At 48.1% G+C, this 24,262-nt stretch overlaps 8 protein-coding genes across 8 annotated transcripts; 5 read left to right on the top strand and 3 right to left on the bottom strand.

The window, feature by feature from the left end:
- Positions 1-40: 40 nt before the first annotated feature.
- Positions 41-4,936, top strand: F5147DRAFT_271136 (Gryzun, putative trafficking through golgi-domain-containing protein). Its single transcript, XM_041428960.1, has 18 exons — positions 41-801; positions 852-972; positions 1,022-1,255; positions 1,305-1,422; positions 1,472-1,614; positions 1,668-1,902; positions 1,955-2,035; positions 2,096-2,226; positions 2,280-2,425; positions 2,479-2,534; positions 2,589-2,652; positions 2,706-3,055; positions 3,106-3,269; positions 3,322-3,485; positions 3,542-4,017; positions 4,070-4,136; positions 4,188-4,308; positions 4,363-4,936. The coding sequence occupies exons 1-18, from the start codon at positions 159-161 to the stop codon at positions 4,892-4,894; spliced, it is 3,846 nt and encodes a 1,281-aa protein (XP_041290742.1). The 5' UTR covers positions 41-158; the 3' UTR covers positions 4,895-4,936.
- Position 4,937: 1 nt separating this feature from the next.
- On the top strand, positions 4,938-6,122 carry F5147DRAFT_271134 (glutathione S-transferase). The gene is made up of 4 exons (XM_041428959.1): positions 4,938-5,174; positions 5,243-5,345; positions 5,398-5,861; positions 5,920-6,122. Exons 1-4 carry the CDS (start codon positions 5,070-5,072, stop codon positions 6,016-6,018), a joined length of 771 nt encoding a protein of 256 aa, XP_041290741.1. The 5' UTR covers positions 4,938-5,069; the 3' UTR covers positions 6,019-6,122.
- A 206-nt stretch (positions 6,123-6,328) lies between these two features.
- Positions 6,329-8,391, bottom strand: F5147DRAFT_704826 (uncharacterized protein). The gene is made up of 6 exons (XM_041437914.1): positions 8,194-8,391; positions 7,660-8,144; positions 7,386-7,609; positions 7,191-7,332; positions 6,736-7,143; positions 6,329-6,681 (listed from the first exon to the last, which is right to left on the bottom strand). Exons 2-6 carry the CDS (start codon positions 8,101-8,103, stop codon positions 6,463-6,465), a joined length of 1,437 nt encoding a protein of 478 aa, XP_041290740.1. The 5' UTR covers positions 8,104-8,144; positions 8,194-8,391; the 3' UTR covers positions 6,329-6,462.
- A 1,622-nt stretch (positions 8,392-10,013) lies between these two features.
- On the top strand, positions 10,014-12,615 carry F5147DRAFT_775746 (GMC oxidoreductase-domain-containing protein; the record flags this gene model as incomplete). The annotated part of the gene is made up of 15 exons (XM_041441766.1): positions 10,014-10,059; positions 10,115-10,366; positions 10,415-10,506; positions 10,558-10,737; positions 10,791-10,801; positions 10,854-10,973; positions 11,034-11,260; positions 11,305-11,494; positions 11,542-11,679; positions 11,739-11,814; positions 11,864-11,952; positions 12,009-12,232; positions 12,289-12,308; positions 12,361-12,483; positions 12,535-12,615. 15 exons carry the CDS (start codon positions 10,014-10,016, stop codon positions 12,613-12,615), a joined length of 1,869 nt encoding a protein of 622 aa, XP_041290739.1.
- Positions 12,616-13,274: 659 nt separating this feature from the next.
- Positions 13,275-15,866, bottom strand: F5147DRAFT_808269 (heat shock protein 70 family). The gene is made up of 5 exons (XM_041443394.1): positions 15,604-15,866; positions 15,478-15,553; positions 15,346-15,422; positions 14,078-15,300; positions 13,275-14,027 (listed from the first exon to the last, which is right to left on the bottom strand). Exons 1-5 carry the CDS (start codon positions 15,813-15,815, stop codon positions 13,774-13,776), a joined length of 1,842 nt encoding a protein of 613 aa, XP_041290738.1. The 5' UTR covers positions 15,816-15,866; the 3' UTR covers positions 13,275-13,773.
- Positions 15,867-16,449: 583 nt separating this feature from the next.
- Positions 16,450-17,965, top strand: F5147DRAFT_580127 (kinase-like domain-containing protein; the record flags this gene model as incomplete). The annotated part of the gene is made up of 7 exons (XM_041431527.1): positions 16,450-16,587; positions 16,638-16,646; positions 16,704-16,735; positions 16,791-17,069; positions 17,124-17,475; positions 17,528-17,749; positions 17,804-17,965. The coding sequence occupies 7 exons, from the start codon at positions 16,450-16,452 to the stop codon at positions 17,963-17,965; spliced, it is 1,194 nt and encodes a 397-aa protein (XP_041290737.1).
- Positions 17,966-18,006: 41 nt separating this feature from the next.
- F5147DRAFT_270965 (kinase-like domain-containing protein) lies at positions 18,007-19,404 on the bottom strand. The gene is made up of 6 exons (XM_041428958.1): positions 19,068-19,404; positions 18,942-19,007; positions 18,707-18,889; positions 18,587-18,655; positions 18,318-18,536; positions 18,007-18,264 (listed from the first exon to the last, which is right to left on the bottom strand). Exons 1-6 carry the CDS (start codon positions 19,203-19,205, stop codon positions 18,049-18,051), a joined length of 891 nt encoding a protein of 296 aa, XP_041290736.1. The 5' UTR covers positions 19,206-19,404; the 3' UTR covers positions 18,007-18,048.
- A 415-nt stretch (positions 19,405-19,819) lies between these two features.
- Positions 19,820-23,576, top strand: F5147DRAFT_270934 (uncharacterized protein). Its single transcript, XM_041428957.1, has 12 exons — positions 19,820-20,266; positions 20,319-20,341; positions 20,391-20,588; positions 20,644-20,855; positions 20,905-20,938; positions 20,997-21,043; positions 21,091-21,156; positions 21,216-21,433; positions 21,485-21,975; positions 22,025-22,149; positions 22,199-22,695; positions 22,754-23,576. The coding sequence occupies exons 1-12, from the start codon at positions 20,093-20,095 to the stop codon at positions 23,444-23,446; spliced, it is 2,778 nt and encodes a 925-aa protein (XP_041290735.1). The 5' UTR covers positions 19,820-20,092; the 3' UTR covers positions 23,447-23,576.
- Positions 23,577-24,262: the final 686 nt, after the last annotated feature.

The following is a 24,262-nucleotide window of genomic DNA, read 5'->3' as shown; positions in this document are numbered from 1 at the left end:
TATAATTGGTAAGTCTTCTACTTGCACTCGACTGACTCTACGGTAGTCGTATACGGTGGGCAGTTCGATGATATTTGATTGTTTTCTATTTTCTTGCTTTGGAAACTGTTAAACTGCTATCCCAGTATCGGTTTAGTTTATCATCGGTAATCGCCAGGATGAATTCCTACCCGGCTGAGCTTTTGGTCCAGCTCGCTCCAGTAATGTTTGTTGCAGGCCTTGACCTACCATCTGCACCGTCAACGTCCCCTCCAAGTACTCCACAATCGCCAGGTCAAACCCAATCTCCCCCGCCTGCACCTACCAAGATTCAGGATCCTTTCGCGAGCCTCATTGTGCGCCTCCGAGATGCCCTTCAGTCCCAGCACAAAGTCGCGATATGGGCACCAGAGCGCACAAGGGCGTTTCAAATGATCCTCGTCGGGAAAGACGTCCGATTTCCTCCTCGCAAGCTCGTTCCTCCAGAGGATCTTGCATATGCATCTGCTCATTCACCGCTTTCGCCCTTGACACCTTCGTCACCCTTGTATCCTGACGGCCTAATTGCGCCTATATGGATACGGAAACACACTCAGCTATTACCGAGCGTTTTTGTTCTATTCCTCAGATTGTTTGAGGCACCTGCGATACATGCTCGATCTCCGTTGGACCCACCAGACCCGGAACATGAACGCGATAAAACAGAGGAGGAACGAAGAAGAGATACTGATCTCAGCGCTGAGGTTGCAGCCCGAAAGAAGACGACCAATGAACGCGGTATAAAATTGACCGTCGTGCTACTTGCAACTAGAAGGATGCTCGGTATATCGTCCATTTGTCATAGTCAAGTTGGGTCTCTAACTGTGTGATAGATGACCCGTCACTGGATAGCCGCCTCACCTTCATCAGAAGACAGAGTGGGCTTGACTCCCGTGCAGCCTTGTTTGTCCTCAGTCCAGTCAGTACATCTGAATTGAACGATTTTGCACGCAGGTAAGGGCACCCTAATATTTTTATATGGCTGCACTTCATGATATTCTAGTTTACAAGACGCCCTGTATGAACCTGCACTCGAATACTATACGTCACACTCCAAGCGTGTCAGGCGTAAGCGTAATCGACACTCCCAATCTGTTTCATCGTACAACCCTCCAGCTCTTGTTTCCATGGGCGTTGCGAACACCCGTCCATTGCGTCCCGAAGGGTGGACCGTGCGGTATGAATACAAGATGGCATGTTTTGCAGAGTTCAGGGGTGAAGATGAGGTTGCGCTCAAGTCCGTCACATTCTCGTTGCCAAAGAGATTGGAAAACTAAGTTTCTTAGACACTATCAGGATGCGTACGCGACACTCATGATTATGTTCGGATCGACTGCCATCCTCCCCCCTCGAACCAAGCGCTGGGCGGAGGCCAAAGTCCTTGCAGACGCCATAAATGTGAAGGTGCGAATGTATGCGCCTTGTGTGATCACTCTTACAACTAGACCAACAGATAACCAAACTATACCTGTACAATAGCGAGCACTCGCTTGCACTTTCGCATCACAACTCCCACATGCGCCGGTTCGCAGATTTTTCACGGGGATGGGGCATAGGCGAGGAGACATTTGAGTATTGGAGTTGGATGGCGAGACAGTACGTCCCTCATATCCAAACATATCCAACAAATTTCTCATTATGTCTTCCAGGCACCGCGTCCTCGCAGAGCTTCTAGAACAAGGATCGAATTCTTCGTTGACGTTCCCCACAAATTCACCTCCTTCGCTTACGGCTGGTGTGACATCAGCAGGCACGCCCGTAGAGCTAGACGCCGTTCGAGCGTTCGGGTTGAATCCTAGCCACGCCTTGCAGCATCCAGGGCATTACTACTACATGGCAGCCCGGTGCACAGAAGCACGCAGGGAGAGGTTCTTGGCCAATGAGGTATGTTTTTTTGTCTCGGAACATCGAGCCTTCAATCATATCCCACCCTAAGGAGGGTATCTCGCAAGGGACAAGTGCGGCCCCAGGATACGCAAATGAGAAGAAAGTTGACCATCTGTCATTGATTCTCGAGGTTTGTGCTCTGTTTGACTTGTAATGCAGTTAAATGATGACGATTTTTTTTTCGCCTCAGCTCTACACCAAATCCTACGAGGTGTTTAAGAAACATAGCTCCACCACGAGTCAAGGACGCTTGACACTCTGGATCGCTTACCGCATCGCGCATACATACTACGAGTCTGAGAAGTTTGATGTCGCAGTACGGTATGCATTTTCATCTTTATCGTACAAGAAATAAACCAAATGGCGGTGTATAGATTCTTCGAGCGGATAGCAAAGACGTACCGAAGGGAGAAATGGAAACACATGCTCAGACCGCTTTTGTCAACGTGGTATGCCTGTGCGCAGAAGCTCAGCGACGTGGAACTTATGGCGACGCTCCTCGTGGAGATGATTGGGTATGGTAAGTAACGTATAATACTTTGAAGGTGGTCGCACAGTGATGACGTCGTTCAGCGCAAGATGTTGATGAGTCGAGAACCCTACAGGAGGACCTATTGGCGGTACTCAAGGTGAGGTACCCCGCCTTGTCTTTGAGGCGATTAAAATTAAATTGGTTCATGTAGAGTTCGGTCCCTGTATCACCAGGGAAGCCACTCATTGTGGACCTCAAAGAATCTGACCCGTTGTGTGAGCTAATGGAAGCATGTTCTCTCATGTCATTTTTACTGATTGACATGGAGTGGACACCATGCTGGTCTTTTGGGTGCCCGAAGTGCGGGTTGGTGAAGAGGCCGGATTTCAACTGTCCCTTTCTACACCAACGAACATAGATCTCTCCACTCTTCCGATAGACTCTGTGACTATTACGTTCTCCGATGGTTATTACCCTGTGGTACTCCGACATTCGCCTCCCACGGACGGCCAAGTGGCAGATAGGGCCGTCCGGCTGGTGAAAATTGGAAAGGTAGTGCCAGAAGATGAAGATGAAGATGAAGAACTGGAGGAAATTTGTGCTGATCTTCGCTGGAGGCCAGGCGAACGACTTGTGGTCTCTGGCAGTATATCTTCTGAAGCTCCTGGGCTGCTTACCGTGAGTGTTATCTTAGCAAGGTGTGGCAGATAGTTTACGTCCGTCTGCAGGTCGTGAGCATCACTGTGGTACTTGCACAAAACAGCTGGACCATCGAAATGCCACATGAGCCATGTGTCTCTCATGAGATATCTACATTCGTGCCGCGCTGGCTGACTTCACTCCAGCCCATCCGGTTTCTTCAGCTTGGAAGGGACGACTGTTCTAGTGTTGTGTAAGTCGCTCCCGAGCACAATAGATATCGTGAATAACTGTTTTTGATCCAGTGTTCGACATCGTCCTCACGAACTCGCCGTCTCGTTATCTCACCAAGCACCAGCACTACTCGATGAAGAATATCCAATCATCATTGATATCACAAATGTTGATGAGCGACATCTGGATGTTGTTGTTGACGTCTTGTTGCAACCGACGGAAGTGGACCAAGCAGGTTAGATAGTTCGTTTTTCTTCCCAATCTACAGTACTCATGTCCCTTTCTAAAAAGCTCAGTACATCGCCTTCGACGACCAGCGTTCGTCCGGGTTGATCAAAGGCATTCGATTCGGCATCATCGCCCCGGGCGTGTCGGCCACCAAGACTCTTTACCTCGTGGGAACCGGTGCTCCTGGTGATCGCACGTTAGACATATCTATCCAATCCACTTCGGTCCAGCCTGAATCCACGAGTGAAGGCGAAGATCACGCAGAACCCAGCAGCTCGAGCTCTTTAAGTGAGCACGCGCCTATCGATTCCTGCGAGAAGTTGCAAACTATCGTTATTCCGACATCCGGAGCTCTGACGGTCACATATGACGTGGCGTACAGGAGAAGCAAAGACGCTATGCCTGCTTTGGCGGATCTGTCTACAGTAGAAGACGACTTTTGGGATGATTCCTACGGCGGGGTAGCTGTGGTTACAACAAGAATAGAGTGTTCAGCTCCTTGTGGCTTGGTGGTTGAGAGCTTGAAGTTGCATCGTCAGGTGGGTGGAATGAATTTGGTGCCACTACTTTGGTAATTAATCTCTCAAAAAGGATAATCCGCTTGCAAAGGTGCTCGATTGCTCGTCAGATGAAAACAGTGATAATATGTTTCCAGATGGTGAGTCTTCTTACCACATGACCATATGATTTGGCTAGATAAATGTGTCAGAATACCTCCCTGGCGATGAGTTCTGCAATGTGAGTAGGATATCACTTAGTCCACGGGAGGAGCAGGTTTGGGGCGAAGAAAAAATCACTGGTCCTGGCAACTACGAAGTTGTCTGGCGAAGGTAATGTTGTATAATTGCGACATGTCGACGATGATTCTTAAACATACGCGACAGGATGCTTCCTGACGGAGGTCGTGGAAGGGAGTCGACCACGCGGTTTACACTTCCGATACTCATGATTCCGCAGGACGAGTTAATCGCCCTTCTCGACGCCCCTAGCTTTGCAAGGCTCCACGTGCCGACGACCATACACTTAACAGTCCGCAATCGGCACTCCTCTCGCTCCGCCAATATCACTGTTGCCCTTGATCTCGATCCCTCTGATGCGTTCGTCGTAGCTGGCTTGCGGAACGGTCGCCTTCCAATCCTTTTACCGGGTTCTGAGGAGAAGCTCTCGTGGAATTTGATACCGATCGAATGTGGTCATGTCAAGATTCCACGTATCAAGGTTATGAATGTACGACGCGCTACTCTGCCTTCACAAGGTGTTGGCGTGCCGAGCACGGAAGATGATGTGGAAGGAGAGGCGGTAAAGGTGGTTGATGTGCGTGCTGACCGGAACACTGCGAGGGTACAGAGCGCGGATGATGGCACTGTTGCAATTCCTCAGCAATATGGCTCTAGTACACTACTAGTACTACCATGATCATGATCCGAGCAACTCGAGCCATTGCATTTCGCGGGAGATATAAAAGGCAGCAGTGGCTGCACCGTCGTGAGAAAACTCATCAGCTGACATCATGGCTTACAGTACTTATTGTACCCCCTGAGACGAGTCAGAGGCTAATCTTGCGCAGTTTCCCCCATCCAGTGACACTGACATGGCTATCCCTGACGAGAACCTTTATCCTACCGCAACAGGAAACGCTGCTGAAACAGTAGCAGAACACCAAGCCAAGCAGGATTTGGTGTTCTACTCTGGGTGGGTGAGTTTCTCCACTCCATCATACCATGACACGTTGAGCGCTCACATGCAAATGCGCATCTCATCCAGTTCTGTCCTTTCAACCAGCGTGTCTGGATTTCGTTAGAGGAAAAGGGCATTCCATACCAATACAAGGAAGTCAACCCTTACAGAAAGGAGAAGCATTTCCTTGGTACGTGGTCGACACCTATGCCTAACGTCACGCGCTCATCACACGAGCACAGACATCAACCCCAAGGGCCTCGTCCCCGCAATCGAGTACCAGGGCAAGGCTCTTTACGAGTCGCTCATCCTGTGCGAGTTCCTTGAGGAGGCTTACCCTAACCATAAGCCTCATCTCCTCCCCGCCGATCCATTTGAGCGTGCACACACACGCCTGTGGATTGACCACACGTCGAAGACGATCATTCCAGTTTGGTATCGTCTTCTCCAAGCACAGAGCATAGAACAACAAGACGCTGCGCGGCAGGAACTCTATGATGCGCAGAGAAAGCTCGCGCAGCAGGTCAAGGGCCCGTACTTTACTGGAAAAGAGTTCGGTTTGATCGATGTCGTTATTGCGCCATGGGTAGCCCGGGAGTATATTCTTGCTGAACACCGGGGGTATGACAGAGCGCAAGTAGGCGATGGTTGGAGTGAGTATGCGGAACGCTTGGCTACGCGCGAGAGCGTCAGCAAAACCACGAGCGTAAGCGTTCCGAGCTCAAAGTTGTTTTCCTTGCTCATGTATTGGATTTTTGACGTAGGACGAAGACAAGCTTCAGGTTATCTATGATCGGTATCTTCGCGACGAAGCTCAAAGCGAGGTTGCAAAGGCTCTCAGGGCTGGCAGGGCTTTACCTTAGTACGAAACAAGTTGACTGGCTAATATTTATCTAGCAACTAAACATACAAGAAATCTGTTATGCATAAATCCTGAGACTTCATATTGCACGATCTAAGTATCAACATCATAATGATGGATGTCGATGCGGTCTGTCGAATCCACCATTGTATCAACACGAGCTTGTCTTGCGGAAATGGTATCCTATCGGACACGAGGACAAGAAACGTACTGCTGCTGACAACTAACGTGTACTTATCTTTCAACTCATCTACCTTATATACATGGGTATCCAAGACCGAACTGATTAATTGTATCCTCAGAGAAATCTTGCAAGCAAAGTAATTCAATATTCAATCTTATCGTACAATATCCAAACCACCTTCAATAGCCGAATGATACCATACTGTTGCATAATTAGCATAATTATAATGTAAGGTTAAACATCTTAATGTTGCCCAATGAATCAGCTCACTATTAGCAGCGTGCGACTCCCAGGGATATTAAACTCCAGCCTTGTCGGAGCTGTTGGCGAGTCCTTGCCAGAGTCTGGGCAACGGCAGCAATTATTCCATTTCTTTGAGGCTCTACTAGCACGTTCGAACAGATTCCTGAGCGCAGATGAACAGGAACGGTTACCAGACGATAACGCCGTTGAGGCGCTTGACAAGAGAGTTCGTTGATTCTGTCATGTAGATCATTGAGCGAGGTGAGTTCAACGGAGGCGAATAGGACTCACTAGTTGGTTTGTGATCCATTCCAGATAAGCTTTGAGCTGTCGCAGGTTGATAAGGACAGTCTCCAAGCCCGCAACAAAGGCCTCTAGGCTTTCTTCTTCAACAACTCTGGGATTTAATCTTTGACCGGTAAAAATGCCCCATATCGAGCGTCTTGAAGCACCTGCTTGGCGGCGTTGCATGTTCGTCAGAACTTCTGGAAGATTGCGTGATAACTCGTGATGGAGAGCTCCCATGTCTAGTATAATGCTCTCCGTTTTTGATAAAATGGAGGAGTATTCGAGAAGCAGATTAGAAGATGCCAGTAGGTACACGCTATCTATACGTGATTCCCGGACGGCACTTCTTGTAGGAAAGGCCGTTTGACTACGCTTAGAGTGATATGACACCTCGTCTAGGGCATGGGAGATCTGATACCAATGAGTGCCATGATATTATGAAAAGCAATTCGGCTTACCGTTCTCCCAATGAAACCATGAGGGGACAGGGTCTGGATGAGAGTAGAGTCAAGACCCTTGAAGTCGACAGTGAGATCGACTTCCGTTTTACTTCCCCCAGATGGAGGGTTGCCTCTGGACCTGCTCAGAAAGCGTTGCACACTGGCTGTGGTTGAGCTTCAATATCTCATGGTAGTAGTAGAATTGCTACGTACTTGGCATGATGATATGCAAAAAACGCGTTGTCACCTAGTCCCTCGACCAACGTTAACACATTATGTGCCTGGTCTACTTGCTCAGATAGGAAGTTCAGAACCGCCGCTTCGCTAGCACGGGCATGTGGTGCGATAGTAGTTCCCACGTGACTATTCGCAGTTGCTGTTGTGAGCTGCTCGACTATCGGGCCTATGAAGCCACCCCCATGTTCACCCCACATGGACTGACGGACGTGGTTAAGAACAATCTACCAGAATTTGAAAGCAGACTCACAGGAGTACTCATCATCATCACCTCAATCACAAAAGCAACGACGGCAAACCATTGAACGGTGGAAATCGTTGCATGAGAGATCGATGTTACAACTGCCAGGATTACCCGGTACATATGCATCATGCACCGCGAAACGCGCTTCAGGAAGCACATAATTTCATCAATATCATCCTGTTCGGCACTCCGGCATTGTATTGGTTGTTGAAGCTGTGGCGCGCGGTGGTGTGCGAGGGGTGTGCGATGCATAAGTGCGGGGAGGTGCCGAGAACGGATAGCCAGAGGTGACTCGGGTGACTCAGGTGAGTCGGGACTCAGGAGGCATTCGGTGACTGGGTATATTGGTATGATTGTTGGCGAGTAGTGATGCTTCAATGAGACTTGTGGTCTCAGCGTGAAAGGGTCCAATGGTGCAAGGGGTGGGCGATCGGTGCGGGTGTTTGTCATACCGTCTTGACAGGTCGTACTATCAAAATAATAAGTAGCAGCTGCTCCAGTCAGCTGTGGAGTCGTAAAACAGGACATTGATCAGATTACCTCTGCCTCATATTTATTGAGAGAAGCTGGTGCTGGAAACAGAGCGAGGCAGACAAAAGGCATCAGTCACGTCGTTCAAAGAAGCCATACTTCCTGCACTGGACTCCGGCCAGGGTCAGTTGTGAGCTGCAGTTATTGTCATGGTCTTTGCTATGGTGATCAAAGAGTAACTTGAAGTTCCCCGAACTCGCCACTGGCCTATCGTGACAATAAATAGCAGTCTAAATATGGCAGGAACGTACTTTGCTTCCGGCTTAGGCCCGCACTTGCTACTAAGTTACGAGTCTTCGATCAGGTAGGCTTGACATCATTCTGTGAGTCTGGACTTGATACAATTGCTACATCAATTGACTCATTTAAATTCACGCATAGTACAGCATCAAGAGTATTAGTTATCTAACACATAACAACGGAACGTTTCATCCCGTGGATGCAATTCGTTTGACTCACATCTGCACGCTTCATCTGAGTTCCACTTGAGCCCCCTTAGGCGTTGTCTAGATTCTGCCATGCGCTTGCTCTGTGAGATCAGGATACTTACCACAATAATTTCAATCTCCACATACATGCGCACTTTTGGTTTTCTGGCAGACTCAGGAGGTCCTGCAGCACGAGTCTGCAACTCTAAATTTGCAGGTAACAGTGTTTCAGGAGGCAGCTTCTTGATGATCACAGTTGGTTCTCCGTCTGCATTACCCACCTCCAGCTCATTTCCTGCGGGTTCTTCCCCAAGCTTGTCTGATGGATCAGATATCACAGAATTGTCCTGCCCAATATCGTGTTCTCCGTTATTTGAGGAGTCATCGTCCACAGGAAGACCTAGCGATGATAATACGGACCGAGACCAAGGAAGAAGGCTCGTGAAAGACATGACTAATACTTCATTAATATTGATGTCCACCTTCTTATCCATGAGCTTTTCTGTGAAGCGAAGCGTTCGTGCAGATGCGACAGGCATGTTCCAGGACATCTCTTCTTGGGCCTCAGTTACAGTCAAAGATGAAGGAGCCCTAGCCAGTCCCAGAGCGTACTTAGACTTGAAATCATGATTGGAGGTGCGAAAGATGTCATATTCTGTCAAGGTGTGAATTGAAAGAACGCATGGACAATGGACATGGAAGGCGCACACCTGTTTTACGTTTTACGCAGTTCAATAAGACGAGCCTGGATATTTTGTTCCCTATCTGCTGCAGTGGACTCCTGCGACCTGAGTAGCTACTTGTTAACTGCGTGGTAAACATCGAAACCTTTGAGGTCATATATTGATGGTACAAACCTGCTGTAATGTTGCACCGAGATCTCTGATATTTCGTCGCGTCTCATCGGTTTTTAATTCAGAGGCGTTGCACCAGGGGATTCTACGCGGGATATCACAACCCTCTTAGTTGGTTCTTGAGAGGGTGCGAGGAGTCAATGTCACGGCCCGAGCCGTATTATTACGTAATAACAGAGGTATTCCCACCGACAAGCTAGAAGTCGTCTCTCGTACACTATTAATGGGCATGGCCTGGTCCTCGAGAGTGCAGAGATGGACAGGAAAGTCCCGAGCTGACTCGAAGCCACGGCGATCAAGGCACTTATTTTTAGGATGAATCTATATGGTCACGGTGAATCCAGACATGTTCTCTGAGAAGCGGCCTAGTTAAACTTTAAAGCAGAGTCCGAGTCATTATTGCCATTCATCACAGTTCTTGATCGTGACCTGTCGCAAGTCCCTGATGAACGCCAACTACCGATGTGACGCCACGATAGACTTCACTTCGGTGAATGTTATAAGATGGAAGCAGCGGGGGGCAGCCTGAAAGTAACCCTCCATATTAATGTTTCATCCAGTCCTGTCAGAATTCGATATCGTTTTTGCTGGAGGTAAGCAAATAAAATCTTGTAGTGATTTACCCTCTTTACGCGTCATTCTGTATAGGTGGTACTACAGCCTGTGTTGTCGCGGGTCGCTTAGCTGCATATGATCCCTCGTTGAGAATCTTGATTCTGGAAGCAGGTCAACACAGCCTCAATAAACCTATTCATGTGCAACCCTTCCGATCTCGCTTCAACCATGTACCCACGAGCACCACAGTCACATTCAACATCGGAAATCCATCTCCTCGTCTCAACGGTCGTGTACCAATCGTTCCCTGCGGTCGTTGCGTCGGTGGAGGCTCATGTGTGAATTGTACGTAGCATACTTGCAACGATGACCAAGACCCTAATAATTAGACAGCTATGATATACACTCGTGCACCAGCTTCGGACTATGATGATTGGGGAGTCAATGGTTGGGAATCTGAGAATTTGATTCCCCTTATGAAGAAGGTCTCGAATTCGTTTTCAAGATGTTTGTTCAAATTGCTTATACCTTTATAGCTGGAGACATATGAGGTGCAGCCCGATCGTCCAACTCACGGTTATGACGGACCTATCAAAGTGTCCTCTGGTGGGTGTAAAGTGGGTATCTCCGACGAGTTCATCCAGGTTGGCACGACCTATCACAAGAGGCAGTATGCCGATGATACCGATGATTTAGAAACATGCAATACATACAGTGTAAGCTATGATCTATCTTCCTTATCTGCGACCACTAACCAGATCTGTCCCAGCCATGTCAGAAGTGCGTCCCTGTACTCGTAGTTCATTGGGAATATTTAGCCCATGCAGAAAAGGTACATTGACGGGACAACGGGAAGGCGTTCAGACACCGCTCACCACTATGTCTACAACCAAGCTCACAACCCGAATTTACACGTCTGGGATGGAAAGCGCGTCAAACGCATCATCTTCGAGTAAGTGGCCACCTGGGATCGCAGCTGCAGCAAACGGTTGACGGCTTTTTCAAATGAAAGAGGCAAGCGTGCTGTAGGTGTTGAGTTCATCAACGACCCAGTGTCCTGCCCAGATGCGGATCAGTCGTCAAGTATTGCGAGAGCATCGAAACTTGTTATTATTTCTGCTGGGGCGTTCGGTTCCCCGACCATTTTGGAGAGGTCTGGGATTGGTGCCGAGGCAATCCTCAAGCGATGCGGTATTGAGCAAGTGGTGAATTTGCCTGGCGTCGGAGAAAATTATCAAGGTGCGCTTTAAATTTATTCTAAGAGCTTGGCTGAGGACAGTCAGATCACAATCTCGTCTTCGTTCCATACTTGGCTGCTGACGAGGCTGTTACCATGGACCCCCTCTGGCGTGGGGAGAGTACTATTCTACAGGGTAAGCATATTCTCACTACGATTGCAGCACTTTACAACTACCCAAATGTAGAAAGTCTTGCGCAATGGAACAGCAGCGGCAAGTCATTGATTGCACAAAAGTCGGTGCAAGTTATCACTGTTGGTATCGTGCTGATTGGAATCCCAGTGGCCTCGATTCAAAAATCAAGTGGCGTCCTGATGACGAGGAATTGAAAGCCATGGATCCAGCTTTTCAACCACGCTGGAAGGAGTTCTTCCAGGACCGCCTAGACAAGGCTGTTGCAATATTTGCTATCTTTTCAGGGTGCGTGGGTATTGAGTATCGATTGGCTTTGATGATACGACAATGCTCATGACAACCAGATATGTTCAACCGCTCTCGAGGCCGCTCTCGAGTACCCTTCCTCCTCGCAATTACATGAGTGCCGCTTATTATACAGTACTGATTTCCGTCTCCCGCGTGATTTCTTTCTGAATCCCTTCAATAGCTCTACCCCGCGTCTGTCGGAAGTGTTCATATCAACGTGACAGAGAACGGCAAAGAAGGAATGGACTTTACAACTGGTTTCCTAGATGAGTGAGTGGGCGCTTTTCATTGTAAGGCACTTTGCGTGACTCCGACACTCCGTACAGTCCATCCGATATTGGTCCTCTTAACTTCGCGTACAAAAAGACACGCGAAATTTTTCGACGCATGGCTTCCTACCGAGGTGAAGTCACGACCGGTCATCCTGATTTCCCAGAGGGAAGCGCTGCAGGTTGCAGAGAAGCCTCCGAACCAGTGGACTTGAATGCGCCTGACATCTTCTACACTACCGAAGATGACGAGGCGATCGATCGATTCCACCGTGACATCGGTAAGTACTGACTTGCTATCTCCACTGTCATGGTAAAATACCGAATCGAACATCAGTACAAACGACATATCACTCGGTGTGTACGGCCGAACTTTTCATAATTCCATATCTGATCTTTGTATCTGTAGCTTGGGACCTGTGCCATGAAACCGGAGGCAGATCAAGGAGTAGTCGATGCTCGGCTAAATGTATACGGCGTGTCGAACCTGAAAGTTGCAGATATGTCTATTTCGCCATTGAACGTTGGCACGGTGGGTACTGAACAAGGGATTGTTGATGTGCGATTCTGATGATATACATAGAACACGTACTCGACGGCACTTCTCATCGGAGAGCGGGCTGCGATGATCATTGCTGAAGACTTGGGCATCAATTGCATTTGATATGTATCATTAGAGGCGTATCGAATCATGAGTTCCTGGACCTGACTAGGGCCAGGTTTGGGGATATCCTGAAGGTCTTCGTCGTCTGAGATTGCGTCTGACGTAGCGTGACGCTGGTCAGCGCGACTCTCGTTGCGGGCTTCACGGGCCTCGTTCTCGCGTAAGATGTTGGCGCGTGATGTAAATATCTTTGCGGTCTCTTGCCATTTTTGCAGTCTCGTTCTACTGAAACCCATATATCCTTGATCTCCTTTCCATGCGACACTCGGAGTGCTGCCTGTCTCTCCAACACCCTCGGAAATCTCAGGTTCTTCCTAACTCTCCTGCTTTTCTACCGGAATCGTTTTAAATACCACGGGAGGTTGAAATAGGATCAACAGGGCCGGCTTTCGGTGGAAGAAGACGGTACACGAAGAACAACAAGTGAGGGAAGAACGTGTCAAAGTAAGTGCCATCAATGGAGCCATGGCACAACGATTTGGGAGAGTAGATGTCTTTGCATCAAACATAGCACAACTTCATAGATTTTTTCGTAGGGTGTCACTCTGAGGCTCAGCGGAAGTAGTGGCTGGGATTGATAGAGTCCCGATTAAAATCCCATTACTTGAATTTCTCAAGCTAAACCGACTAATGAACCTTAGCATGGAATGAGCAAGCAGACATTATCATTTTAGCCAGTCCGCGGGCAGTAACAATCTATCGAGCATGGACAAACGGTCCTCAGGACATCGAGTGCACCATGTAGCTCATACATGTAGGCTGTGCAATGCAGCAAGCACAATTATTCTGATGCAGGACCTAGGCTGGGGCAATCTCATTAGCACCACTGAAATAATTGCATGTGATGCGGCGCAAAAATCCTATGCAAATACATACAAACTGAGCGGGGAGGGCATTGTCAGATAATAAAAAGCAGATATGTCCCGACTGCTACATAAACTGTGCAGCGGCCGAGTACAAATCAGAATCATGTAAGTACTAAAGTATGTCTGAGCGGTACTTTTCTCTTAATCTAAGAAGATGCGTGTGGGCGTGAGTGCAGAGTGGATGAATGTGTTGTGACGAAAGAGCGATGCGATGAAAGAAACCAAGATGCAGCAAAGATGATGCGAGCCGCGGACGGAACAAGGGCTAAGGTGGGAAGATGGGCGAAGGTGCTTAATCCTTCTTCTCCTCCTTGGTCTCCGAACTGCTTTCTGAGGCAGCGTTCTCAGCATTCCGCTTCTCGTACACCTTTTGGAAGAGGCCGAGCGAAGCTTGTTGAGTCTCGTTAATCTTCTCCCGGATCTGCTCAGAGGTAACAGCGCCATCGCCAGCCTGACCCTTGGCAGCAAGCTCGCGGAGCTCAGTAACAAGCTTGGTCACCTTCTCCTTTTCGGTGGCGTCGAGCTGGTCCTTGAACTCATTCATGGCTATAGGCACGCATATTAGCAGGATCCGGGAATCAAGAAATAATTCGTACCTTTCTCGGTGTCAGAGCAGACGGACTCGCCCTTATTGCTTTCCTCAATGAGATCACGACGAGCCTTGTCGGATTCGGCGAACTGCTCGGCATCTGAAACCATGCGTTCGATATCCTTATCACTGAGACCGGAAGATGAGGCGATGGTCATGGACTGGTCCTTGTTGGTAGCCTTGTCCTTGGCAGATACGTTGACAATACCATCAGCATCAATGTCGAAGGTGATCTCGATTTGAGGAACGCCCTTGGGAGCAGGGGGAATGCCAACGAGGTTGAAGTTGCCAAGAAGTTTGTTGTCCCGGACAAGCTCACGCTCGCCCTGGTAGATTTTAACCTCGATGGCGGTCTGGCCATCAGCAGCAGTTGAGAAGACCTGGGACTTCTTTGTTGGGATGGTCGTGTTACGACTAATGAGCTTGGTCATGATACCACCGAGGGTCTCGATACCGAGCGATAGGGGCGTTACATCAAGGAGCAGGATATCTGTAACGTTGCCTGCAAGCACACCACCCTGGATGGAGGCACCAATAGCGACAGCCTCATCAGGGTTGACACCCTTGCTGGGCTCGCGACCGAAGATGCTCTTAACCGTGTCGGAGACCTTGGGCATACGAGTCATACCACCAACGAGAATGACCTCGTCAATTTCACTGGCCTTCACACCAGCATCAGAAAGAGCCTTCTTGCACGGCTCAATGGTACGTTTGATAAGAGGTTCCACAAGATTCTCCAGCTGCACACGTCCAAGCCTCATGTTGATGTGCTTGGGACCAGATGCATCGGCGGTGATATAGGGGAGGTTGATCTCCGTCTGTGATGTTGACGAAAGCTCTATCTTGGCCTTCTCAGCAGTTTCACGGATGCGTTGAATGGCTATGCGGTCCTGGCTTAGGTCGATGCCAGACTCCTTCTTGAACTCTGCCAAGATGTGGTTGAGCAGAATGATATCGAAGTCCTCACCGCCAAGGTGAGTATCGCCGTTGGTTGACTTGACTTCGAAGACACCCTTCTGCATCTCCAAGATTGAGATATCAAAGGTACCACCTCCAAGGTCATAGACAGCAATGACTGACGAATCAGAGCGATCCAAACCATAAGCAAGAGCAGCTGCGGTAGGTTCATTGATCACCCGCAGCACTTCGAGACCTGCGATTTGACCAGCATCCTTTGTTGCTTGTCGTTGTGCATCATTAAAGTAGGCGGGTACCGTAATGACAGCGTGGCTAAGAAGAATGAGCCGAGATTCATGCTACGCATAGATAACTTACTTGACTTTCTTGTTGAAAAATTGCTCGCAGGTCTCACGCATCTTTACAAGAACCATGGACGACAGCTCTTCAGGAGACTAGGAAAGATAACTTGAGGACACAGCAATGGATCCAGGAGAGGAAGAGACATACGTATTGCTGCTTCTTTGAACCAGCCTCAACCTCCACCGCTGGCCGACCGTCGGCTTTTTCTACGACAGTAAAAGGCCTGCCCATGATGAACAACTTTTTACACAGTATGTCCAACACTAGACTCACCAATGCTTTACATCTTCCTGTACCTCCTTGTCTTTGTATCGCCGACCAATCAACCGCTTGAATGCGAAGACAGTGTTGGCAGGGTTGACGACAGCTTGGCGTTTTGCGGGTAAGCCGACCAGACGTTCGCCGTGTTTCGTGAATGCAACAACGGAGGGTGTCGTTCGGGCACCCTCGGAATTTTCAATCACGCGCGCCGTCTTCCCTTCCATGACGGAAACACATGAGTTTGTCGTACCCAAGTCAATACCGACGACAGGTCCTACAGTGCAAATGAGCAACTTGAGCTGAGAGTGGAGATACGAAGCTCACCGGAAACTTTGGTGTTCATATTCCTCGCGATCGAAGACCGTGATAGAGCCTGTTGAAAATGGGTTGTCAGTGCATCGGACAGTAAAATGACTTAACTACGCACGGCATAGTTGCCGGTACGGGCAACACTACGGAAGGCACGAGCTGCAGTGAACATGGAGGAAGAGGTCGAAGAGGTGACTAGCAAATTGGACACGGTGATTCAAAATTTTAGGGAGTCCGCGTAACGCTTACATCAGCTAAAAAGAGTCCGAAAACGTGGAACGTTCGGGATTCGGGCAAGCAAAGTACTACGTACATGCACAAGTAGCTTGACAATCCATACGACTACTTTCAACACGTTCATCATTGTGATTTTGTAAAGGATTTAGTGGGTTGGGAATTTACATAAAAATCATTAAGACAGTTTCTCCCAGTGTGAAAGTTCAGGCACGGCCACATTCCGGCCTTCCAGCGTGACTCGGGCGCACCGTGGAGCGCCGCAACCCCTTGAATTGAACGTTCAACGTTGACAACCTCGAAATCTTCGATATCATGACTGATAGCGCGCCAAAAAGTACTGGAGGCGAGTATGGTGCTATGCGCGCCAATATCGACATCAAGAAGCTCAATACATACCTGGAGGTCCATGTGCCGGTTGTCACTATTCCCGTACAGGTACAACAGTTCAAGGTACGGTCGCAATCTATCGAGGAGAGATTGCAGGTTGACTGGCAGGATAGTTTGGACAGGTACGCTCATAATTCAATATACACAGGCTTACATCATGATGACATCGGACTATTAAGTCCAATCCCACATACTTCCTGACCGACGCAAGGTATAAGCTTGTCCTCTGTCAGGTATTAGGTCCCATTTAAATTATGCCTCCTCAGTGCGACACGATTTGTGTTGCGAAAAAAGCCAGCGGGTCAGTTGTTGTCCTCAACTGCTCACCAAATCGAGCGCGAATACCGCATGTTAAGCGCGCTGCATCGATACAACATCAGTCCAACCACAAAGCCAGAGCAGATAGTCCCTGTCCCGCAACCTTTTGTCCTGTGCGAGGATAGTAGCGTTATTGGCACTCCTTTCTATATCATGGAGTACCTCGAAGGGCGAATATTCACGGACACCAGGCTGCTGGAACTGCCACAGCAGGATCGAAGAGAATGGTACTTTTTGCCATCTCTCTATTGTATTAAGATGCTAAGCCTGATTACCTAAAGCTGGCTCTCAGCTATCCGCTCGTTGGCAGCATTGGCCTCTCTCGACCCATTCCAATTAGGTCTCAAGAACTTTGGTCCTACGACTGATTACTTCCCCCGTCAAATCAAATCTTTTACACGCATATCGGTTGCTCAATCCCAGGCTATAGATATCGAGACAGGAAAAGTAACAGGAAATATTCCGTATTTTGAAGAAATGGTCGGTTGGTACCAGAGACACCTCCCAGACGAGAGTAAAACTGGGCTGCGGATTGTCCATGGGGACTACAAGCTTGACAACATGATATTTCATCCAACAGAAAACCGGATAATTGGCATACTGGACTGGGAGTTATGTACTCTAGGTAGTCCAGTACGTTCACCAATCACCGTCTTCTGCGTTTTGATCTGAATTCACTGCGTAGCTTGCTGACCTCGCGAACCTTACCCAACCATGGGCAATCGACGCTCGTCATATACCCAAGGATTCCCTGCTCACTGAATTTACAATCATCAGGCCGTTCAAGAATGCTACAAAAGATGTCCCTATACCCTTAGAAGACCTTGAGCGCGAGTACTGCAGGCTGACCAACCAATTATATCCCATTAAAGAGATGGTCTTTGTCCGTAGTTGGGTACTCTTCCGGGTACGTACTATACCCAGGTACGGGATAGTATATATTGACCTGGTTGTTTTTAAGCTTGCTATAATATCGCAAGGTATTGCTGCCAGATATGCGCGGCGGCAGGCGAGCTCAGAAAAAGCTTTCCTTCACCCACAATTCTTTCCTTTGGTTGGTCGGTTGGCAAAGTCGATCTTAGAAGACGATGGTTTCACTATTGACATAAAACCAAAACTATAGCATTATTCGTCAAGTCCGTGTTATATAACCTATGTAGTGAAGAACGTTATGTATCTACATATGTGACAGTTTCACTATGTAGCTTACTGCAAACCAGGATGGATGCGATCCAAGTACCCTTTCAATTCGGATACAGCCGGTCGCATTCCATCATTTTTCCAGCAATACGTCAGCATTGACCACATATCTTTTGACACACGAAGGTAAAGATTCCTGTTGGGTATTTTCCCTCTACAGATACAATAGATGAGTTCGCCATCCCGATTCTGATCGGCGTACGGCACATTGCCAGATAAAATCTAGTAACACACTCAGTATCTGCAATTTTGGTGACAATGATTTTCTAACGCACCTCTAGACCCGTCATACCTGCCGACCAGATGTCCGATTGCACGGTGGGTAGCGGTGCTGTTGCTGAAGGGTTCACTGGATTCATCAACTCGGGCGCCATGTAACGGAACGTGCCAACCGCTTTTACATTAGTCGTCGTGAAACCAGAAGCTTCGAGGACACGGGAAAGGCCGAAGTCCGTCAAAACTGCATTCCAAGAGTCGTCAATGAGAACATTTGTCTACAATGAGTATAAGTCATTATTCCCGCAGATGGAAAATGTGTGCTGACAGGTTTGAGGTCTCCATGGATGACTCTTTTGTAGTGCAGATATTCTAATCCAGAAAAAAATTGGCGAAGCTGTCCAGACATCATTGAATCTGAGCGACTATGAATGACATTGATACATACAAGTTTCAATCTGTGGTCGTTGTGGATATGTACCAGACAGTCTTTCAGTGTTCTGTTCTTATAAAACATTGATACTAGACGAGGGATAGGATACCCCCGTATATCTTGATAGTATACACCGATAAATCGAGCCACGTTGGGATGATTCAGCGTGCTCCAAACTTTTGCCTCTCGCAAAATTTTCTGAAGGCAGACTAAGCAAAAAGGATGACCTATAAATAAACGATCTCCATACCCGTATGGTTTTGTCCATAAGATACCTGTCTGACAGAAGTGATGGTCTCAAGATCTTCACAGCTACCTACATTGATGAGTGAATATGAGTGCGTTATACGTCCACCAGTGACCGAGTAGCACGTACGGTATAACTATGACCTCGCACGGTGTAGATTCCCTTCCAAACGTCTGCGAAGTTTCCACTGCCGAATGCGTGATTGTCGGTTGTCACGACCATTCCCGTCAGATTAGGTACATGGATATTTGCGAGATTAAAAGCCATTGGAGGATGGTATGGGTGACTATAAAAATGAGTATCGGTGGATAGATTTCAAGTTGAGATGTATAGCAGGCAGGAAGCAGAATCTAGATGATGAGTGCCATACTGCCTGAGCAGGTCCAACTTAAGTACGTTTCCCGGACAAGGTGAGAGTCCTCGTGCCCTGCCAAGTGGGGAAAATGGACCATAGTGACGAAGTTGTACATGGTAGACAAGAAAAACGAATGCACGTCAAAGCTCGCTTCAAGGATCGCCGCATTGTGTTCATCCTAAGTTAGATATCGAGTTGCCAAGACGCTTACAATGAGGATTCAAGGGATGAGTCAAGATTCAGACGATTTTTGAGGTACTGTGGGGCCAGTTGATGATCAGTTACGGAGACATTGTACATAGTACAATGGTAGTCAGAGTTACTTGCTAGTGAAGCGTTTGATTACATACGAGACAAGTCATGTGAAAACCGTGAGCGCGCTGAGCATTCTTGCTGACCGTCGGGCTGAGCGGGCGCTGCTTGATCGATCTGATCACTGAGAACAACGCGATTCTTGTGAAATTTACGATTAGCTAATATAAATAGTTAATCCGATCGTTATTTTATTATTCTGCAAGGCAGCGCACCAAAGTTCAAATTCAAACGTGACCAGTCTGACGTATGTTTGGGCTGGTCCCGAGCTTACCAAACAGTTCCATCGGATACTTGATGACCACCGCGCCAAACAAGGTCGCCTCGACTTTTACACGTTCCAGCTTACAGTTCTTTGAATTTCTTTCTGGTTAGAAGATTAACTCGTCGGCTCTCAGTTGTACGCGGCGCCCCGTCACCTGGCAAGGGTCGACGGAAGCCTGAGGCATTTAATCGCACCATTTCACCCTGGTGAGCCTTTAGGAAGATGTCAAACTCTCTGACGCGCAAGGCGGGACTGCGACTGGGACCACTAGTACTAGAAACGTTGGTCAAACATTACTTCGATCGTATCAAGAAGGAGAATGCACAACAGTCCAACTTTGCAACACAGTTGCACCAAGATGAACTTCTCTACCATGAAGCATTCAATATTGTAAAGGTACGTTTCGGAGTGAATCATTCGAGTACCCCAAGCTTAGGGTGGGATGCAGAGTTTCCTCGAGGCTTCGACATAGTGCGTGCACAAACCCGATCGCGAATACTCGTGTCTGACAGTGACCCAGTCACACCGTGGAGGAAGTCCAAGCATTTTCAAACAACCGGACACCGTTTCTTCCCTCATCCCATATTGTCCGTTTGCTAGTCCCATTATCCTGCTGCGATGAGGCTGCCACCTACGTCATCCAAGCGCTTGGTGGAGAAGAACTCGCCAAGCGGTTAGTGGGTGGTACAAAGTGGTGGCAAGTGCGTGGAGTCAAAGGGTAAAAATATCTGCACTTGTGAATCAGGCATCATTAACTCAGTTCCCTTTATTAGTATCGATGCAGAGTGGATCACGGATCACAAGGACTACCAAGAGGCGAAGAAACGGAACAAAGCGAAACATAAAGAGAGCTCAAATACGGAAATACCCACCAGCGAAAGCGATACCCAGGCCTCAAGTGGACTGCCAGCCTCCAGCTCAAATGAGGGTAATATTTACAAGGAAGAAATGGATGAAATGCGCTGCATACTGTACGCTCATGGAGGTATGCTGTGTCTTTGCTTAAATCAAAAGCATACGATGACAGTTCTCAGGGGGTTATTATTTTGGGAGCGTTGATCAGGAAAGGTTGATTCATTCTTTTCCCGATTAGCACCTTCATCGGTTAACTCGGGGAGTTATTCAGATACAGTCTCCAGCGGCATGCAAGGAAGATCAACGGCCGTGTTTTTGGTAAGTCATCATCACTACCGCATTGACTGTCACTTAGCAGAAGCTAGCTATCAACTACCGCCTGGCTCCGCAGTATCCTTTTCCCTGTGCCTTACAAGATCTTCTTGCTGCTTGTCAGTACGGTCTTTTCGGAAGTTTTGAGCACAAAGTTCTAAAAGGCCCTCCCTTGTAGACCTTTACTTGATCAAACCTCCTTCTGATGCGCCCCACCGGCCACTACAGCCAGCACATATTGTTGTTGCAGGAGATTCCGCAGGGGGCGGTCTAACCCTCGCACTGTTACAAATTTTGCGCGACACTGGACTCCCATTACCTGCAGGAGGGATCTTGATTTCTCCTTGGTGCGATTTAACTCACTCTTTCCCAAGTATTCACACCAACACCGCCACGGTACGCTATCAGCGGAACTGTGCCGCAGTATACTGACCCCATAATACTCAGGACGTCATTCCTGTATATGGACTTTCGCTTCAGAAGCCTAGTCCCTTGTGGCCTCCGCCGTCAGATGAAATGACCACCACCGTCCATTCTGGGCTGCGCAAGCGGATACGTCAGATGGTCCACCTTGAATCGAAACAAGATAAGCACGACAGTGAAGCTTCCCCAAATGTCAGCGTGCACCAGGACTCGAGGGGCGCGTCATTGATTAACCTAACCGGGGAGGACGAAAGATCGGCCTGCAGTGAAATGCCTGTTGACGTGGGCGCTACTGCTCCGCTACCGTCAGTCTACAAGAAAGAAGATCAGGTCATACGCCTTCTAACCAATTCAGGTGAATTGTTGGTGATAGAAGAGCAGGTGCACATGTACGCCCAGAATAGCTTGCTGGGACATCCACTTGTCAGTCCCGCCCTCTCGTACCTGGGTGGCTTGCCGCCTTTGCTTTTCATTGTGAGTGACAAGGAGGTTTTGAGAGACGAGGCCATCTATTCGTGAGTCGTTAACATTTTAGCCTGTTCAGCATTTAAAATACCTATCAAGGGCTCACAAAGCCGCTCATCCTTCACGTTATCCCCTCAAGGAAGAAGTACGCTCTCTTTACCCACCACTCAAAGGGATAGAAGACCGTTTTAGTCCAACTGCAGTTCATCTACAGGTCTACGATGGTAAGGATATCATTTACGCTGCGGTCTAAAATTAAGTCTTTCGCTCTAGATACTGCTCATGTTTTACCGGTCCTGTTCTCTTTTACTACCCCAGGAAAATTTTGCTACCGCGCAATTGCATCTTTCACAAAGCACGTTACAGGAATGAACGGATTGTCCATATCTTCGTCCAGTCCGATGGTCTCTCCTACTACTAGCGCCTTACCTTCTCACACCGTCATCGGGAGGTTTTCTATGCTTTCCCGTGCGTTATCTACGCCTGAATTCCTAAATCGCGTCCAGGGCAAATCAAATAGCCTGGCGTCGTCTAATGTTCCTGATTCCGCTTGTATTTCGCCGCTCTCATCCAAATCTCTTCTCCCTCCATTGTCTCGACCTAGTGTGCCAAAATCTGCATCTGACAACGCTCTTTTCGAATCCACATTGCGAGATCGATCTTCGGATAATGTAAATTTGGGGGGCGAGGGGATTAAGGGCAGTGCGTCTGGTTTCGCTGATACAGTACAGCGATTTGCAGGAGAGAGTAGGATATATTGCGATGACGAAGTATGTTTTACAAATTGTGTTGTTGAAAACCCTGCTGATGTCCCTAATTCTTTTGCAGAATCTCCCCTCCTGGAAGGAAGGCATGATTCGCGAAAGAGTGTCAACTTCCGGCGTACTTCGACCACTGGAACCAGAGGCAGACTTGGACGCATTTCATACTCCCCCGGAAATTATAGGAGTTCTTTCGGAACTCGCCGTGCGACGCTATATGAAAGGGAAGGCTAAATTCGACAAAAAGTTCGCAAAAGACCGACACGCCATCCAGAAACAACGTCATCGCAACCTGGAGCGTTCGAGAAGAGACGTTCTGAAGAACATTGCACAACTTCAAGACTCGCATGGTTCGCAGACCAAAAATGGCAAGGGGAAGGCACACGATACTGTGAAAGGTATCAAAGAAGGTCTAGAAGCTGCCTCTGCCAGCTGGTTTTGGGCTTGGGCTTTGGACGTGGACGAGCGTCCACCACCAAGTAGTATTGTATCCCGGCGAGATACAGATGAAGCTCGACGGCTCGCGCGGATTGCTGATCAAGCTGTCCTACAAGAGCACAGTCATATAAGCGCCAACAGCTTGTGGGCTGTTATCATCAATTTCTTAACCGTCGTTCCCGAACGTGACCACAAACATGCCAACTCCGCTGTCAGCGATGGTGGTAACAAACCACCATCCCCATTACAGAAACGCAAGCCGTTGTTTGCCTCGTTGCGACCTCGAACACGAGAAGTCAAAGAGTCTGAACCAAGTAGATGATGTACATATAGTGGGTTTGCACTCTTACCTAGACCCCTCGATCGACAATTTGTTTGAATTTTATAGTTCTGTAGCACAGAAATTGATAATCAGTACCTACATGATAATATATTGTTATTCATAACCAGGAATTTCTCTTTTTTCGAGCATGCAATCATACAGTGACGTGTTTATCATGTCGAACCGAACCGAAATGTGGAGCCTGAATAAAAGGTGAGCTTCTCGCATTCAGAGGATCTCCTGCAATTGCAATCTAATTGAGAGCAGTACTAAAAATCCTGACTCGCAGATATTGGCAGTATCAGAACGACTCAAGAGTCTGTATTCAAATTCCATCAAGCTACATCGCGGGAGGATTTCGCACCGGTGCCGAGGTATCCGTACCGTCGACGAGTCTCGATCGTGATGCTCAGAGATGAGTCGGGAGTTAGATCGGACATACGTGAACCTCGCGATAAAGATTGTGCGATCCATCAGCCCCATCTTACTTTCGACTTAATGAAAAGAAACCCGCCTACATCATGATAGCCCTGCAAAGTAGCCCCAAATCGCACTACAGTGATCAGGCTCGGACGGTCCGGGTAACGGAATCCCACTAAGCCTAAGTTGAGCACCTCGCACGAAATCGTCATAACTTGGATTAAGTTTAAGACTGCCAAGCCTGTAATGAACTTCAACGTGACTCATCCCACACAATTGGACGTTCTTGCATATTAACGTCGGATCCCACAGAATAAAACGAGAATGTCATGCTCATATCGTGTTTGATAGGAAGAACGTGTCGTAACAGAAAGCAATCTAGAAAAGAAAGCTCCT

Source organism: Suillus discolor, assembly GCF_016758755.1.
Source record: "Suillus discolor strain FC423 chromosome Unknown F5147scaffold_42, whole genome shotgun sequence".
Taxonomy (NCBI): Eukaryota; Fungi; Basidiomycota; class Agaricomycetes; order Boletales; family Suillaceae; genus Suillus; species Suillus discolor.
This window is presented reverse-complemented; position numbering and strand designations above follow the sequence as displayed.